At 35.9% G+C, this 18,267-nt stretch overlaps 1 protein-coding gene across 6 annotated transcripts in view; it reads right to left on the bottom strand.

The window, feature by feature from the left end:
* SLC25A21 (solute carrier family 25 member 21) overlaps window positions 1-18,267 on the bottom strand; it is a 237,452-nt gene that overhangs the window by 6,978 nt on the left and 212,207 nt on the right. For 3 of the 6 annotated variants that reach the window (XM_032112696.1, XM_032112698.1, XM_032112697.1), the window contains 4 exons: window positions 17,379-17,445; window positions 11,022-11,081; window positions 8,455-8,562; window positions 4,332-4,496 (listed from right to left, as the gene is read on the bottom strand). In XM_032112696.1, the coding sequence (XP_031968587.1) occupies window positions 4,332-4,496; window positions 8,455-8,562; window positions 11,022-11,081; window positions 17,379-17,445 (400 nt within the window). Of the gene's footprint in view, window positions 1-4,331; window positions 4,497-8,454; window positions 8,563-11,021; window positions 11,082-14,431; window positions 14,624-17,378; window positions 17,446-18,267 lie in introns of all 6 variants that reach the window. The other 3 variants (XM_032112700.1, XM_032112699.1, XM_032112702.1) reach the window with 2 other exon arrangements.

Below are 18,267 nucleotides of genomic sequence, written 5' to 3'. Positions count from 1 at the left end.
GGAACATTGGCTGTCTATCAGGTAGGTGCAAGTTGGTGCCATCATGAAGGAGTGCCTTTCTTTTTACACCAAAGTCTGTCCTTTTTCTGCCCTATGGACAATGCCAAAATATTCCCAACAGTCTAGAATTCCATGGAAAAAGGTTCAAGGATAAGGTATCTGTCTAGTGCTAATGCTGTAACTGGTTAGCAGAGGCAGTTATCATCACACTATTGTCACTAATTTCTGCACCATGCAGCTCACTGACCAACTATTATATGTTTCATATGTTGTACATTAGGAAAAAAGATTCTGACATGCTCCTCTTCCTTTCATAAATAACAAAATTGGAGGAAGAACATACATGAATTCAGTTTTTAAGCAAAGCCCATTTTTTTATGTAGTATGAGCAGAATGTATAGAACGGAAACTTGGTTTTAAATGGTGCCACACCACAAAACAGTACACCACAAGGAAGTGAAATACCTGTTTACTTATTTACAGTGGAATAACTTAGCTGTGGTTGGATAATAATCTGTGATCATCTCACCTTTTTACCAAACTCTTCACAATCACATTACCTTGTACACCTTAGTCTCCACGCTGGGAGCACCAGCAGCCATTAAAAACAAAGAGAAAAGAAGGCATCACTAACAAATGCCATATATATGCATGTCCTGTTGGATTTCCCTGCTTTTTTAGGGAGAAAAAATTTGAGATGTTATTTCTCTGCTTTTCATACATTACTTCTCTAATAATTTTTTTTAAATAAGAGAAGACTCAGTAAATGCCTCCCAAATCAAATGCTGTTTATTTCCTTCTTTTATATTCCATAATTTCCAGCAACAGAAAATTCTAGCACTAAATCTGGACATACACATCCACGTATAAGAGTGTCATGCACTGGAGACAGTTATAATTTATCAGCTTCAGTCTCCAAAGCTTTCCTCTACAGACCACTTCATTCACTTGTAATGTTGTGCTGGATACAGGACCTCTATTTTAAATGTTTTTAATCCCCAGGTCATTCTGAAACCTGAGTTTGGATGGTAGCTCTGAGGTTATTCCACTACTCATTCTGATCCAGTCTTCTCCTAAATCACCTTGGCTTACTATTTCTTCAAGTCCATTGCACCATATCCAATTTTCGCTCTCTATTCCTACATAGAACTTCTATGTTGGTATGGATCTGAAAGCTACTAAAATAAAATTATTGTCTGCTATCTTACCAAGCTGAACAGCCCATTTGGGTTTCCCATCTCTTCCTTGCCTACAGAAGTTCAGGCCCCCTTTCTCTTACAAGACAATGCACTGCTCAGCACCCACAGCCTGATGCAGCAGCCCTTGTAACAGGAGGCACATCTGTGGTGCCTGGGGCTGGCAGTGCCCGACTTGAAGTGAGTTTTGCAGTTGGCCACATTTCAAAGGCGGCTTTTAACAGATGTGAGGAAATCTCATACCATTAAGAAATGTGGCAGCCACTTGGAGGTGGTAGTGAGCAAAGGTTTTAATGAGACTAATGTTTAAAAGCAAACCTAATTAGATAAAAAATTGAAAAGTGAAAGCTGCTGGACTATGAAATGCACTATAAAAGCAGATGCCATTTGCAAAATAATTTCATTGCTAGGGTAGAGGCACAGGTGCTACTTCTCTATGGTTGATACATTAGTGGCCATTGAAAGAAATCTGGCATATTCCATTTTCAGTAAATAGAGCGCAAGGTGGGCTGTAAATGGTCTGTTTAGCAGAATAGACTGGATGTATGAAAAATTATTCATTATGGATATTTAAAACCCACATATATCATTGATATGATTTGACCACTCAACCTACAACATTTATTGTTTTTGGCAAAATAGGCTACAAACATCCCTAATTGGGATGCAAATTTAATGCACAGTTTAGCTGAGAGCTAAAAGGTTCATTCAGAGATTTTCATACATTTCCCACTTATATTACAGATGGTGAACAGCAAATGCATAGTCAATAGTCAAAATTATTTCACAAGTGTAGTATTCTTATTTCACAATCTTTATATATAATTTTTTTATATTTGTCAATATTGCAAAACTGGCTTTAAGACTTTCTTTTCTGGTGATATATAAAAAGTTAACAAACTAGATTTTGTAATGAAATCAAGTATGTGAGAAATCTAGACAAACTAATAACTGTTTAACATTTTTTAGACTAACTGCAAACCAGCTTCTACCAAATTCCTTGTACAGGTTTGGGTTTGATAACTCTCAGCCTCTAGTACCTGCCCACTGACATAAGAGTTTTAAGTTACAAGTCACAAATTATTGTTAAATACTTCCATTTAGCAGTCACTGAAGTGAAATTCAATGAATGTAAGTACCTGAGACATAATGTTGGCTAGCACAAGGCAGATGAGGCCTGATCTCTGTCTTCTTAAATTCAGGGCAAGTTTGCATTGATTTTAGTGAGAGTTTGATCAGAATTATTGGCTATATCTGTCTGTATAGACTGTCTATGCCACTGATGCTGGCTGGCCTAGAGAGTCCTTTTAACTTTATTAGCACTATAGAATGCTATTACCATTCAAAACAGACTGGCTGCATGAAACCAGCCCATGAGGAAGGGTTCCTTGTCTTCACTAGCTCCTAAGCCTTACCCAGGAACTGTGTTGGCTGGCCAGGGCCAAAGCTGTGCCAGGGAATGTTTAACAGCACAGACGGCTGAGTTTTGGTGTTGCTACTCAATTTACCAGCACAGAGGTAGCCACTGTGCCAGCCACCATATAAAGCACTGTGCACTTGTCAAGCACAAGGCAAACCTCTCCACTTATTTGCAGTTAATCTCACATAGATTAAATTGCCTTTTGATTTTGCTAATATTGGAGGACAGCTGGGCCACTGGCTGACATTTAAGTAATTTCTCTTTTGTTTTCTACATGTATTTAAACCTATGTTGTAGATGTTAAAATTTTTATGCATCATACAAAATCTGTATAAAGTACTAATTTCCTTTGGATCATAAAGCTCTGAATCTTTCTAATAATGTAATAATTGTTTCCTATTTTTGAAAATCTGAAAGGCTAGGAAAGCATGCTTATACCAAATACTTTTACTATTCAATTGCTGTGCAAGAACTTTTCCATGATTCCCATAGAAGCTGCACACTAGTCTCTGTCCTTACCTGCATATTTTTCTGAATTTTCTGCATTGTGCTTATAATTTTTTCATCTTTTGCTCAACACAAAAGTGTTAACTCCTATCTTAGTATCAAGCTATGCTTGTGCCTTGACTTTTTAGAATGTGTGACTAAAGTACACTGTAAAATATGCTTAAATACACTATAAGAAACTTGTAGAAACTTGCGGGTCAGCTGCTCTTGAACAATTCAATTTACTGTAATGATCTGCAAATAAGAAGTGGAGCTTTCCTCCATTTACACAATACTGCCAACAAAAATACCAGGCTACTCAGAATTGCAGAAAAAAAAGAGGTGTTACTTCATCTGGGAATAGAAACTGATTCCTTTTGATGTGAATTGCACCTTCTTACATGTATATCACTACATATTACACTTGTGACTCTTTAACTGTCATAATCTAAAAATCACATTAGTGAAAACACACTTCAGTAAGTAGCATACTGGAATCATTAATAAATCATTAGTTGTTTCTCACACAGTCATTTAGAAAGCTGCTAATATTACCACATTTTCTTTAGTAAAATTTCCTTCTGTTGTAAAGGGAAATGCTTCCTTTGTTATTTAAAGTAATGTAGGACTATCAAAATTTCTTTAAGGGAAATTACAGCTATAATGATCCTTTTTATTTTAAATTATAAATGATATAAAGTCCCTGTGCATGACCCTTTACCTCCTGTTTTGGGCTGTCTCTCTCCCATATGGATGAATCTTCCCTGTCATCCTTCAACACTAGGTTGAACTCTCTTTTGAGTAAATAGGTCCAGTGTCTGGCCAGAACAACCTACATACTGCAACTTGGCCATCTCCACAAGCTTAGCCCCTTTGTGAATACTGAAAGGAGTTCTGGAAACTGATTTTTCTTCCTAAGCAGGTTTGCCACAAAAAAAGCGCATACATCCCCAACATAAGCACAACATCTCTGTATCTCAGTTGCTGCCTTTTTGCACTGCTACCATGCTATAAAGGGAAATTCATAAGAATGATATTTCAGATATGACTATACTCAGCTTTGCTTGAAAACTGAGAAGTTCAAGTCCTTAATATGCTTCCATAAAAATACAGAGCTAGGTTAGTCACTGTTTATCGCTAAATACCACAGCTTTGCACTGAAAATACAGTGGGAACTAAAATGTCAAACTTCTTATCTGATTGTCTCTTGCATTGTATGAAGAACTTACTTTATTGACTGGAAGAATGTTTTTCACATTGAAGTAGAATCCAAAGTAAACCATGTTAAAAACTCCGTGACGGCCCAGGGTTGCAGTAAGGCCTTTGTTGAGTCCTTGGAAGCCCAGACCACCGGTTTTAATGATCTGCTGAGCTTGAACAAAGCTAGATGGTTGCTACACAAGTGAAGCAAAAGGAGGAAGAGATCATCTTTACAAAAAGAAAACAATAACACAGCATCATTTCCATCCCGTTGACAAACACAGTGCTGCCAATTCTTGTAATTTTATATTAAGTATTACCATATTTGCTATTTTCATTTTCCTGTGACCATATAAAAATCACAACTTTAATTAAAAAAAGATTCCTCATTTTTCTGATTGCAGAATAAGATGAAAGCAAGACTTGAGTACTGTAAAGGAGTAGTATTGTAACAGACTTCCATTTAATAAAAGGCAAAAAGGAACAAGCTGCCTCATAGCAGACAGAATCTGCCTGACTACATGCACGTTTGATCTTTTTTTGAATATACCATGACACTTAGAATTAGCTATTCCCTTCTGAATATTTTACTTTTTTTTTTAGCAGCATTATAGAAACATTACTTTCAAAAAGTTGTTGAATCGAGTTTGGCTTTCTCCAAAGCATAAAGCCAGCTCTGGGTAACCAAATATATAATTAGATAGGCAAAACATGACATCCACTAGGAGGTTCAAACATGAAAATATAGAAGAATTTTGACTACACCACTGTGAATACCACTAATTTCAATACATCTATTTGTTTAATAGCTTTCCATTTCAAAATACCACTGTGGTAGATCAACAGCATCAGCCACATGATGCTACCGTATCTGACAGAGCACATGAGTGCTTATTTAGGTGACTGACAAGTTTAATCTTTAATACAAAGTTTCATTCTGTTTTTTCATATTTCATAACTAATATTATCCTGTTAATGCTCTGCATACATTTTACTATAGTTTACTTTTCTAACTACCCCCAAGAATTCAAGTCAGAATCTATTCTAAAATGGAGACATCCAACATGGATACTAGCAATAACATCCTTTTTCATGCTCCAAAAATGGAGATTAGGTCTTTAAGAAATAATAGAGCAACCTTCAACAGTAAGGTATCCCCTGGTATCCCTTTTCTTGAACATGGATTTACTCACGACTCAGAATGGAAGCCTGTCAATTGCTTAACACCTGAGATGGGATTCATATCCAAATATAGACACCTGCAGTCTACACCTGACTTCCCTTTTCAGTCCTTTAGTAACAAAGAGGACTCTCTTTGGCAGCTATTCCCTTTTACCAAAGTAGGTGTCATCATGGCAACTGATCAAGCCATAGAAGGTCTGTGGTTCATCATTGATGATGGAAGGACCTTAGATAGAGGAATTTGTTGTACAAATATCTGGAGTTAATGCACTTCACATAGCTGTTGACTTTTACTTAATACAGACCCACTCAGTGGAATCTAGAGTCAGATTCTTTTCATCATAAAGCAGAAAATTGTATTTGTTTAATTAATCATAACTCTCACTTCAGGTGGAAAGATTTTAATCATCACACCAGCTTCTATAGCCAGAGAGTTATCCAGGGCTACAGGGAAATGAAAAAAAAAGGAAAAACCAAACAACATGGTGTTGGGCCTTCTTGCAGTTTACTTTAACAAAAAGTCACCATTATTTTTACCCATAGCAAAAGGCCTGATACGTGATTTATAGTGGCCTTCCTCTTTAAATCTATCAACCCCCGAAAGATGATCCCCTACCACAGAACAATTCAGCTGTCACCGCAGGGTGTGAATATTTGCTTTGGGGGTGTGCAGGAGTCTGGGTGTGAGTGTATGTGTTCATGCTCTTCCTTGTTCCTTTTAAACAAGATATATTTATTATTTCTATACAATAGTCAAAGAAATATGTGAACTGCATTAGGTTTCGTCATGTAGTATGAAAGCTCCACAATGGGATAGGTACACACTTTACTTAAACCTTTTAGAAAAACAGTGCATGGTAATGCCTTATGCTGTATAATATAACCTCTAGACATACTTCTTCCAATAGGCCTGAGTTTACATGCTTCAGTGTGGAATGTTCTTTAACATATTTGTAATGAGAACTTGATGTAAGGTATAAAGTCACTGGAGTGTTTTTCTGATTCACTGCAAATTTTGAAATTCTAACACTTTAAAAAGATATATTAAAAATTAATATGTCTGTGATAATAACAATCTTTGTGATTTAAGAACTTAATTTCCCTTGGAATTTTTTCACTAGAGGTTCCTAGTAGAGTCCAAATACCATTCTGTCACAATTTTATTTGTATGATAATATACTATTATTTGGGTTTTGTGAAATTATTCTTTAAATTAAATTAAAGAATATTCATCTGAACAAAACCAACTCAGAATGATTTTGGACAGCTACAGTTTCATTATTGTAGTAATATGAAGGCCACTGAGGAAGGGATGCCGTAACTAATTGAAGTAATTGCATACAATTTACAAACTAAACCACCCCAGACTTTGTTACAAATTTTTCAGTAGAGAAAAAATTAAAACTTATGAAGTGAAAGGATACATTGGTCTTTTGCAACTTTACAAGGAATAGTTTGTTCAAAATATAACACTGGTTTGTTTATACCTAAAAGCAGAGGGTTTTTTAAGATAGGATAATTACATCTTCACAACTGCGAAGCAGAAAGACCCAGAATACCTGCTCAGTTTACTACTGCTGAAGCAGTAGTAATCCATAATTTTTATCATATCACTTTCCTGAGAGAGAGATCCTCTCACACATTGCTTTTTCCCACTTTCAGTCTCTTTCCTTCCAGGATCCTAAACATTTAACTCCTGTACTGCATAATTCATCTGTTTCAGTGGGGCTTTGCTGCCCAAGTTTAAAAAATGTCTAGACTGGAGACTTGCAGCAAACAAACATGTCTTTCATATGCATTAAGAATCAAACAGAAATTTACCAAACATTTTAAAATTTATTCTGGAAGAAAATGCTTTTCTGGATGAGTTATGGAGTAGGTACCAGCTACTCTATGACATCTGGAAATCAGTAGCAATACTTTTCCAGAGTGTACCTGAGGAGCTTGGCCCAAACAGCTTATGTAAATGGACTGGACATAAATCTCTTTACTGTGCATCCCCCAAAAGGGTTCAATTTGTGCAGATGAGTGCTACAAGGCATGCAAGTATTAACTCAGTCGAAACTTAATAGTAGAATATGCAAAAATCACGTCCCACCAGGGATTCAGCCAACCTTTTCATGTGATGGTTATGTGATTTAGTACTTCTACCATGGTACAGCTGATTTCTCAAAATATTTTGAAAAAGATGATTTGACAATTGTTATTTTTATTCAATGAGAAAAGAAAAAAGTATTACTAGCTTCCTTCACTTTATCCTGGAACACCATCTGCATGAAAATTAATAGAAGTTAGTGCGTTCCTGAGAAGACTTGACTTTCATAAATCACTTGTTTCCCAGTTTGATCTTTTTCCCCTTTCAGCAGTACCCAGAATCATGGACAATGTTTTGCACAATGACTTCTTTGGACTTAACAATATTTGACTAATAAAACTCTGAAGTGGAGCAAGAATTTAAATCATCAATGTACTTGTTATATAACAATTTTCCAGTTAGTGCTAATAAAAGTGAAGTCTTGTAAGTAATTTCATCCAAGAAACACAGCATAAAATACAGCAGCTGGACTCTGTCTAGGGCACAGGGCCGTGGTGTTTCATAGTAACCTTTGGTGCTCGCTTGAAGTCTGGAGCCTGCTGGGGTAAATGTGCTGTGTACAAGGGGCTCAGGTTTGTACTCCTGGGTTACAATTCCTCACAGTGTTGGGTTGCTGGCTGCTCTGGAGGGATGAAGGTGCACTTCAGGCACAGAATATTTACAGTGGAGATGCTGATGCTTCTGGCAATACTGCATGCAGCTCCGCATATCTGAAGGCATTGTCTATTGGGTCTCTTCCTTCTCCATTTCTGTTACCCTTGTGGGAAAATCATTTGTGTCAACCAATATATTATAGACATTCTGCTCTATATACGAACCTTGAAGTGCATTATGGCCAATAAAGTGGAAAAAGGAGAATGAAGCAATTTTCCTACCTCTGTGAAGGCATTCTGATTGGTCTGTAAGGTAACCTTTACTACTTCAAATGGGTTAACCACAACTGCCTCTGTCAACCCAGATCCCAAGCCAGCAACTGCAAATGCCTAGGAAATTTAAATGAAAATTAAATATTAAGGAGTAATACTTTCTGAACATCAGATTGTGGAACTGAGTGATACAATGCAAACTGCAAGACTACAGTAATGCAGCAGTATTCTATTACTGAAGAGCTTTAGCCCTTGATTAGATGCTGACAGTTTGTGAAGACAATATGACAATAGCCATAAACCATATTCCAAAACAATCAAAATAAAATGTCATAGCAGTCCATGTCCATGAATTCTCTTTTCAGCTGTAAGGAAAAATGTGGTACCAAATTGTTATGCAAACATGAAAAAAGTGGAAAAAGGATGTCCTCATATTATCTTTGGGTGGACTCTGAATAGTAACACAAATATAAATGTAGTTGTGCAGCACTGGAAAAAATAAAATCTCTGAACTGGGCATTAATCACATAACACTAACATATTAACTTAAAAATAAATGTAAAAATCTAAAATAGTTCAGTACTTAAGCAAATTGCAAAAGTAGAATGTTCACCTACTAGGTAACAATCCTAGAAGGGTTTATATGGGAATGAGTGGCACACAGGGAAGTGTCAGCATTCACTGCAAGGATGAATTAACCCCATTTACTTAGAAGCTGGTAGTACATTTCAGTTACAGATATGGAGATAGTCACTGCTTTGCTTTCCATCATGGCACAGCATTTTAAGATACCTTAATTTGTTTTTAACAAAAAATAGCATTAAAATATTTAGGTCAACTGAGAAAATTCAGAGGGGTTAAATTTAATGATCACTTTACATATTTATTGCCTCCACTTGACATCCCCAAACTCTCTAGGTGCTGAAAAAAGCCCCAGGACCAAGATACATTATAATGAGTACACTTGCTGATATTCAAAGAAACCAACAGTAAGGAAAAAAACAATAGTGAGAAAAAACTTACTTAACACAGAGGGATATGAGCAGGGACTCTTGGCAGCTCAAGAAAGAGAAGAATGGAAAGTTAGAAGGGTAGGGGCAAACACCAGTCTTACTGCCTTTGGAGAAGATTGTGTTACCAACAAATCTATTTTTCCAGTAAGATGAGAACCTTTCAGCATCAACCATGAGACTGAAGCCAGTAGGAAGATGGTGCTAATGTATGCATCTGTCTTTTAATAATAAATGTTGCCTTGATATGAGGTCTGTTAAGGCATTTAGAAACATTCTGCCTAGCTTAGACCAGAATCCCCCTCAGTCTTCTTTTTCCCTCGCTACCTTAGGGCCAAAAATGCCTCTATAGTAACAATACTGCACCAAAAATATGAGGGGTGTCTGATGGTTCTAAGCACTGTTGTATCTGTTACATGAACCAGAGCAGCTTTTGGGCAGCTATTTCATGTTTACAAGTTTTCAGCATATTTTCCTCTCCCCCAAAAAGTGCTAGGTACCATGGAACCTTCAACTGTTCTTTCCATTTGCTAGAGAACAAGTATCAGTCTCTATTTACACCTAAGGATGAGAACTGCTGAAAAATACCAGATAAAATAGGAGACACTGCAAACAGCTATAGGGCCGGTGGAATAATTAAGAGGAAGAGGAAACTTGCTCTAAGCTAGATAAGAGAATTCCATGACCATTCACTCACTGCAAAGAAAGGGAGATATAAATGGAAGCAATACTCTTTGAAAGAGACTTGAAATTTCCAAAACCTTTATAGCATAGCCATCAAAAGATCAATTGTTTCCTAAAGTTGTGATGCCATCATTGTGAAAAATAGATATTTACTATGATTTACATTCTTACACTGCAGGAAGCAAAAAGTATAAAAAATAAAAAGTATTTTACTCCTAAAGCACAATAGCAGAATTATGCTCTACACATGAGAATGCAGATTACACATGCAACCTACATCTTAGCATTAAAACATTTCTGCATATATGTATGTCCTGCATTTTGTTTTTAAACCAGTTATTTCTTGAGAAGAATTCCTAACTCCACTGACGTACATGAGAGTTTTGCCATTTACTTCAAAGGAGGTAGCAATTTCTTATCAATAGCTTATGTTTCTTTTATAAAGTCTTTAAAGTAAGACTGAGATCTGTATTTTTGTTATAGTCGTACTGTGCCTTGGAGAATAGCACTTTGAGGTTGAAGTATTAAACCAGTCACTATGACATGGATAAACAAATATTGATAAGTTCAACTTCTTTTGTTATTTTGCAAGAATGAAGAATGATAAGTTGTATACAGACTCTTCCATGGTGGCTGTCATTATCCATGCTAACAAATGTTGACATTGTAGGGAATTATTTTGAAGCCACTTGATATAAAACATCATTTATCAATTTTGATAAATTCTTATCAATGTTTTCAAGGGACAAGTCTGTTTTGAAAAACTCTGGATTGAGCTGGACCCTTTAATTTTGGGCTTCTTCTATGGGAGGAAGCAGAAGAGACAGACTGTTCAGCAGACACACATTACATTAGAACATGAAGTTCTTTATCCATACATACCAGTCCTGGCGGTAATGATGCATATCCTAGTAGCTTCTTGTATTGTTCGAAGGTGAAAAACTGTGAATAAAAATTAGACTGAAATTGCACTGAAAAAAAATTATCAGCTACTTATGCAAATTAGTAAAAAGCAGACTACAATGGAGTTTCACTACATCATATCCTGAGCAGCCGCATGCAGTTCTGCAAAATAAACATAAGCCACTTCTGTTTCACACTCTTGGTAGCAGTGTTAGATGTGCAAGAGGAGGTAATCAGGCTTCAGAACTGATTTGATTAGTTTGTCATGCATAATAGCAGTGTAAGTGCAATTCAAGTAATGATTTATCTAAGAGTTCACTCACATCATATAGGACATATTTTAAATTTATAAACTTTTCCTCTGGCATTAACTTTCACATACTAGTTTAAATGTAGTAGCAGATATTACAAATTTCCCAAGAAATCACCCCCACTTCCTTAATATAATGTGCTGCAATCACTTTTGCCTTTCTCAAACACTAGTTGCTCCTCATCAGAGAGATATAATTGTGGATTTTGAAGATGGAAAGTCTGTCATTTTTATAATCTTGTACTGTCAACAGGCACATTTCTTTTTCTGTTCTCTCTTCACAAATAAATCTTTCAGTCAATTGTCTGCTTTCAAACAGTGGCACTTAGAAGTCCTGAGCATCTGCAATTCCTTAGAGGATGTCTTGAAAGCTGTATTCTTGGGTGTTTGAAGTTCAAGAAAGGAATAGGATCAACTTCACCTGCACCAACATGGTGAAAGGCAACCATTTACAAATGGCTCACTTTGCAACCTTTCTTGCCACTCAAACCCATTAATTTTCAGAATACCTTCTGTGAATTCTTATAAAAATCAAAGCATAATAAATGAATGGATTTGTTCTTCCAAGAAGAAGGTTGAGAATAAGTCTCACTGCACTGAAGTCAGTAAGAAGCTTCCTGTCAGCACAGGCAGACAGACTTTCACTGCCTAGCTCCTTGTCTGTGGACACAAAGTCTAAGATGCATAGGTCAAGATATACTCTAAAGAAAGAGTAAATGTGAAATTTTACAAATTATTGGATAGATGCCCTCTGAAATACAGCACACAATCTAAGCCACTATTTAAAAAACAAGAACTCAGACTACATAATATTCAAACCAGGGCTACCAGGACCATTAAGGAGAGCTTAGAGCTTATTTTAAGAATGAAGACTGAAGGAGAATAAATTCTTTCCTTGTCTAGTTTAGCAAAAGAGATGCTACAAGAGAATGAAAAACAAATAAGGTATGTAACATAAAGAAATTGTGTGTAAAAGTAAAATATAAATAGAATGTGGTTGTAGGTCTGATGAAGCTTTCTTGCAACTAAAGGAGTAGAGTCCTGAAACAGTCTTCCAATAAGAGTTATGGGGGAAAAATCTTAATGACTTGCACGGGAGGGTTTGAGAAGTTTGTGAAGGAGATTATAGAACAAATCCCATAGCGCCTTAAATTTATATTCTGCAAATATGTTGCTGAAGCCACTGAAAAAGCTGTCCAATTGCTATCACATAAGACAGATCTGAGGGTAGTGAAAATGATCTTCTAGCATGAGGATGGCAAAACTTGTGGGCTATAAAGAGTCAGTATCTGAATTCTGGGTAAAACCTAAAATATTGAAGGTGTTATTCCACATGATTTTCACATAGAACAATACAAGGCCCTAACCGCAGCTCACTATTTGTGAGTCCTGTAATCTGTCTAAGATGTATTCATGTCTTTGCACACAAAATGAAGTGGCTTTTACACAGCATGTTGGTATTATGGGAATGAAGAACAAAAACCTGTCACAGTTCCACCAAGACTGCATCGGTGCAGGTTCATATCTCCTCGTACAAGAGCTGTCACATCCCAGTCTAGCAAAAGTAAATAGCCAGAACTTTTAACTTTCCTGTCTGCTTTCCAGTGTTGACCTGTAACATTTGATCAGTTCAGAGCAGGCTGGTTCAAATAAAGGTGGGATTCTTTGAAGGTCTGTGCATTTTGTGACCACACAGGAGGCTACGATCCCTCCACATAGCATCTGCCCATGTATGAGAAAATCAAACTGTTTCGCCATGAGACAAAGGCAATGAGCAATGAGGGAATCATAAGAAGCATAAAGGAATAGAGTTTTTAAGACAAGACAGAAAGACTGGGGGACCTGTGCTGAGTCTCAGCCAAAGAAGACAAGCTCTGTCCCTCAGGGTTCAGTTAATACAGACCTATCAGAACAAACCATCTTTCCCATAAACCATGTGCACAGGAACATAACTAATAAGCACCACATTTTCATTTGAACTTGTTTAGAACCTTTAGAACCTTTTTCCTATGGCAAAGTCAATAAAATTTTTCAATCAAGACCTGGTTCAAATGAAAAGTCACTGGAATCATATCGAAACCATCAGAGAATTGGGTGTTAATGTGTTAATAATGCCACTGTTTTAAAGCAAGAAGGAATATGTACACATAATGCAAAACTGGGTTGTTAAATTCTGAAAACTGATGGGCTGATACTCTGGTCACTGGACAGATACTTTTTTATATCCTCAGCTGGGATTATTATATCATTTTGCAGAAAAAGTCCTAGAATTGGGGCTCAGATTTTAACTGCCCTCCAAAGTGTGTACAGAGTGAACATTAACCTTGCAAGCATCTTGCAAATATGTTTAAAATTTTTCCATTGGCCTTGAAAATAACCAGAAAAGATAGAAGTGTTACTTTAACTCCAGGTCTATCTTTTTGTACAACTGGAGGTATTATAGAGGTAAAAATCTTACAAAATGGGCGGGTAAGCTGCTTCACTGAACTAAATTAATCTCTTATTGTGATAAAATTTGCTTTATTCTCTCTCCAGCATCTTTCTAGTCATTGTTACCCTCTTAACCTTTAATGGAATTTCTGGTATTCCTTAATGTTTTCCATAGTGTTACAGATCTGTAAAATAGTTGTAATAAAGGCAGAAATACATTACCCAATAATTTTTTGACCTTTAAAATGTTACCTTAAAAATCAATAGCTTCCTAGAGTCATAAATAAAATAACTACTTAATAGTAACTATGCTTTATATAATTTTTAAAAGAAATCAATAGCAATGAAACTTAATATAAATGCTGCTGGGTGTAGTAGAGTGGCTATATACATACAATTTTGCAAAAAAAGGATTTCATACTGTATCATATGATTTTATATAATGTATATCCACCCAAAATGTTTTTAAAAGCACAGCATAATTTGTCTTTTCCTCTACAGTTGTATTAAGTTAATAGCTTTGCACAAAAAAATTTCCTCAGAATAAACATATTTAAAACATGCTTTTGTGTATATAATAACCAATATTGTCCATCTGGCAAAGATACACTTTAATTGAAGTTACACAGAAAATAGCCAAAGTACTTACCAGATGTCTCAATAACTCTAAGGTAAAAATATATGCTTGAAACAAGATGTCTGGGAACACATGAGCAATATAAATTTGCCCCAAAAGTTCATCTGTTAACCATTGTATTGGCATCATCATTTCTTTCCTCCAAGTTCAATCTAACAGAAAGTTATAAACTTGGACTTTTCATCTTCCAGAAATACCAGCTTTCTTTTTAGAAGGGAAATAAAAAGAGAGAAAAAAAGAAATAGCAAGACAGACGTGAGAACATAGCTGACTAAAAATGAAGCTGTATCTTCAACACTTAACTGAAAAACCAGGGCTAAATAGCTTCATTTTAATAGCTTTATTTTTACTTGCAAAAATACACACCAGATAAATGCAATGTTCCAGTAGCACAAGTACATTTCTTCTTTGTACAAAATCTCCCTTGTCCATTCTCTACACACTTTCATGACACTATAACTAGAAGCTTTCAAAAAAGTTCATTACAAACATAAAACAAGGCTGCCGGAACCTAGAAAATGCCTCTTTGCCTTTTGTGCTTACTCACATCTCAGAATCATCGGCCTGGATGTAGCCTTCCTCTAAATCTCACTAGTCATTTAGGCAGTGGAGAAGGGACAGCTTGAGGCTTGTTAAGATGAGGAAAACTGTTAGAAGGATAAAGGGTGGAGAGTGGGCCAAAGGAAGCAATGACTTTTCCCCTGGGGTCACAGCCAAACAAGGTTAGCGGAAATTTGAGATAGGCTGGATTCTCTTCAGGTCAAAGCATAGGTATGAACTCCACTTTGGATGTTAAAAATTGTACTGGCATATGGCATCCCACATTGAATTGCTTTATTATACAGGTTCTTACAAGGACATTATTGTCCAGCCCTGTTCTGTCACTGAATTCTTCTAATGTAGAGTACAGCTGATGTCTCAAGGTAACTTAAAGTCATCCTGATGTCCTTGGAACAGCACTAAATTTAAAGGAATAGTGTAAAAATAAAATAATTCCACTATTTAATAAAATCCCTCACATGTTTCACATTTAAACTCAATTCTCACGTTTGCAGAAAAATCAGCTCTCACATAAATGTTCAAGAACTAGGTAGAAAGCAACCTACTAAGAGAGGACAAGTAAGGTATTAAAGGAGCTGTGAGCTTATGATGTATAAGAGGTTGAGAGAACTGAGTCTGTTTAGCCTGGAGACAAGAAGGCTGAGGTGATCTAAGTTCTGTCTTCCACCATCCAAAGTTTATACAGAAGAGTCAGACTTTGTCAGAGGCCGACAACAGAAGCATGAGAGGCAAAATGCAAAGGTTGCAGCAGGAGGATTTGGACTGGATATAAGGCAAAATTCCTCATAGTAAAGCAATTAAGGACTGGAGCAGGAGCACAGAGAGGCTGTAGTCTCCATCCTTTAAGATTTCAGAACTCAACTAGACGAGGCATCTGAACAACCTGATCTAATAATGAAGTCAACTCTGCTTTGGTCCAGAGATCCCTCCCAACTTAAAATCTTTCTATGATTCTATAACTATATTGACTATCATGGGGTTTAAGCAAATTTAATCAATTTGAGTAAAGGAAAGTGTTTTGAAGTTTATGAATGACTCACATTGGTAGGCGAAATCAAACCTGGGTTGACATTTTAACTAAATACATGCTGGAACCTAAAAAGTTCAGTCAGATTTACTTTATCCTGTTTCACATGAAATTAAATGGAGAGACAGAGGAAACTTCACAGTATGAAGAAAACAAGTTATTAGGAATCTTCTAAATATCATCCATCTATTCTTCACTGCCACTTTGTTAATAAATAGGACTTTAGTTTTCCTGTTTTTATTAAATAATTTTGAGATAAGTGACATATGTCACTTGCATCCAAAACGCCAGTGCATACAAAAAGATGATATTACCAGAACTCCTTTAGGATTCTGTTACAAGGTCACATCCTGTCACTTTATACAAATATTATTCCTCTGTAAAGGAATTGGAATGTGAATGATTAATTGCAGACTAAGGACCAGAATCATATGCAGCCTTTTTAGAAAGAAACAACAAAAAGAAAGAAAGGAAAATCAAGACATTCTGTATAATAATTGCTTTTAGACGCATTTGGTGCAACTATGGAAACTTCAAAGTTCTGAAGTAAAAGACAAAGAAACGTTTTCTGTTAACACAATGGCTGCTTTGATAGAGTTAGAACTTTAGGATGATGTGCTTAATAATTAGGTTTTAATTAAAAAGGTTGAATGGCTCAACTGAAAAAATGGATGTACTGAAGTATTTTGCTTAGGAATGTTACTAAAATCCTGTTCTACAAATCAAAATAAAGGATAATAAAAGAAAATCAGATCAGCATTTGACAGCAAATACACTTTGATAGGCTAGCATCAACAACTGTAAGAGAGCTGGAGTAAAATGTTTTGCACAATGAGAAGTTGTATCAATTACGATCTTCAGTCTCTTAAAAAGTTAGAGTATGGAGTAGAGTGGCCTTTGGAGCACAGGAAAACTCTGGGCAGCACTTCAAACCTACTGAGTAAGTACTTATTAGTGGCTTCTTTAATGGCTTCTTGTGTTAATTTATTAAGCTGTTAGTTGTTTTGCAAGTTGCTAGGCATTTTCAGTAAAACAAAACATCCAAACCAGAGGCAATTATGAGGCTAAAATATAATTTAAACTATTTTATTAATTTTGAAAATATAAAATAATTGCAATTTTTTTTTCAGTTACATTTGATACACAAGTCAAAATCAGCTTAACATTTACAAGCCTTATCCTACACTTCTTAATCAAGGACAGTTTTTACTGTCCTATCAACAGGAAATGTTTCTCCTAGTAAAAATCAGAGGATTAATACGCCAAATAAGTTTAAGATTCTAATCTCAGTCAGTGGGGGAGAAATAAAATGTTTTACAGCTGCCACTATCCCTACTTATATTTTTAAGGGAGGAAGCATGGGGTTTTTACCTTCACCGCCCGTTTGGGTGTCTCAGCCAAGACGGGAGGAAGTATTCCTTTGTAGAAGCCAAGTAACCTATCAAAGAAAAAAAGGAAATTATCTTTGTATGGATAAACAACATATTGATACCATACTTCCAATTCTATTTTCGCTTTTGAGTAAAGCAACTAACCTTTCAGCATTTCCAGGCATACAGACAAATAATGATACTCTCTGCTTACTTGCTAAACAACTAATGTGCTACCAATTATATCATGTGCTGGTGAGATGACATAAAGAAATCAGGAATGAATATGTAAAAATTCAATCAATTTTTTTCTGAATATACAAGAAATTGTTTTTAAAAGGAGAGGAAAATTTTTGACAATGAAAAAGAAGTATTATTTCATTGTTTTAATTTGCTTAGCACAGTAATGTTTATATTAAAAAATGAAGTGACAAAATACAGATTTGGAAAAAACTGTGACTTCAGCAAGTTGCATACAAAAGCACTGCTTGTTCATCTTCAAATGCTAGGCCAGACATGTTTTAAAGTTTAAACATGACTCAAAATATATAAAAATATATGAATATATTTTTAGCAACTTAGTTTTAACACAACTTACTTTTTCAGAGACCCATAGTAGAATGAACGCATGTATTTCATCTTGGAAGAAAACATTTGGGCAGTATGTTGTCACTGTATGTGTGTGTACATATATATATATACAGCCTGCCACATGCCAGGACACATTGCATTTGCAGGCAGCCTGAGCTCTGCTTACAAGGTCAATGTAGATACATAATGCTTGGTCTTGGGAATGCTTTAAATGATAAGCTGTTTTCAAAATCCCCATGTGGGGTAGAAATAGACATAGTTCTTGTCTGCTAGGTCTGCACACTGACCTGGATAGTGCG

This window comes from Corvus moneduloides, chromosome 6 (assembly GCF_009650955.1).
Source record: "Corvus moneduloides isolate bCorMon1 chromosome 6, bCorMon1.pri, whole genome shotgun sequence".
Classification (NCBI taxonomy): Eukaryota; Metazoa; Chordata; class Aves; order Passeriformes; family Corvidae; genus Corvus; species Corvus moneduloides.
This window is presented reverse-complemented; position numbering and strand designations above follow the sequence as displayed.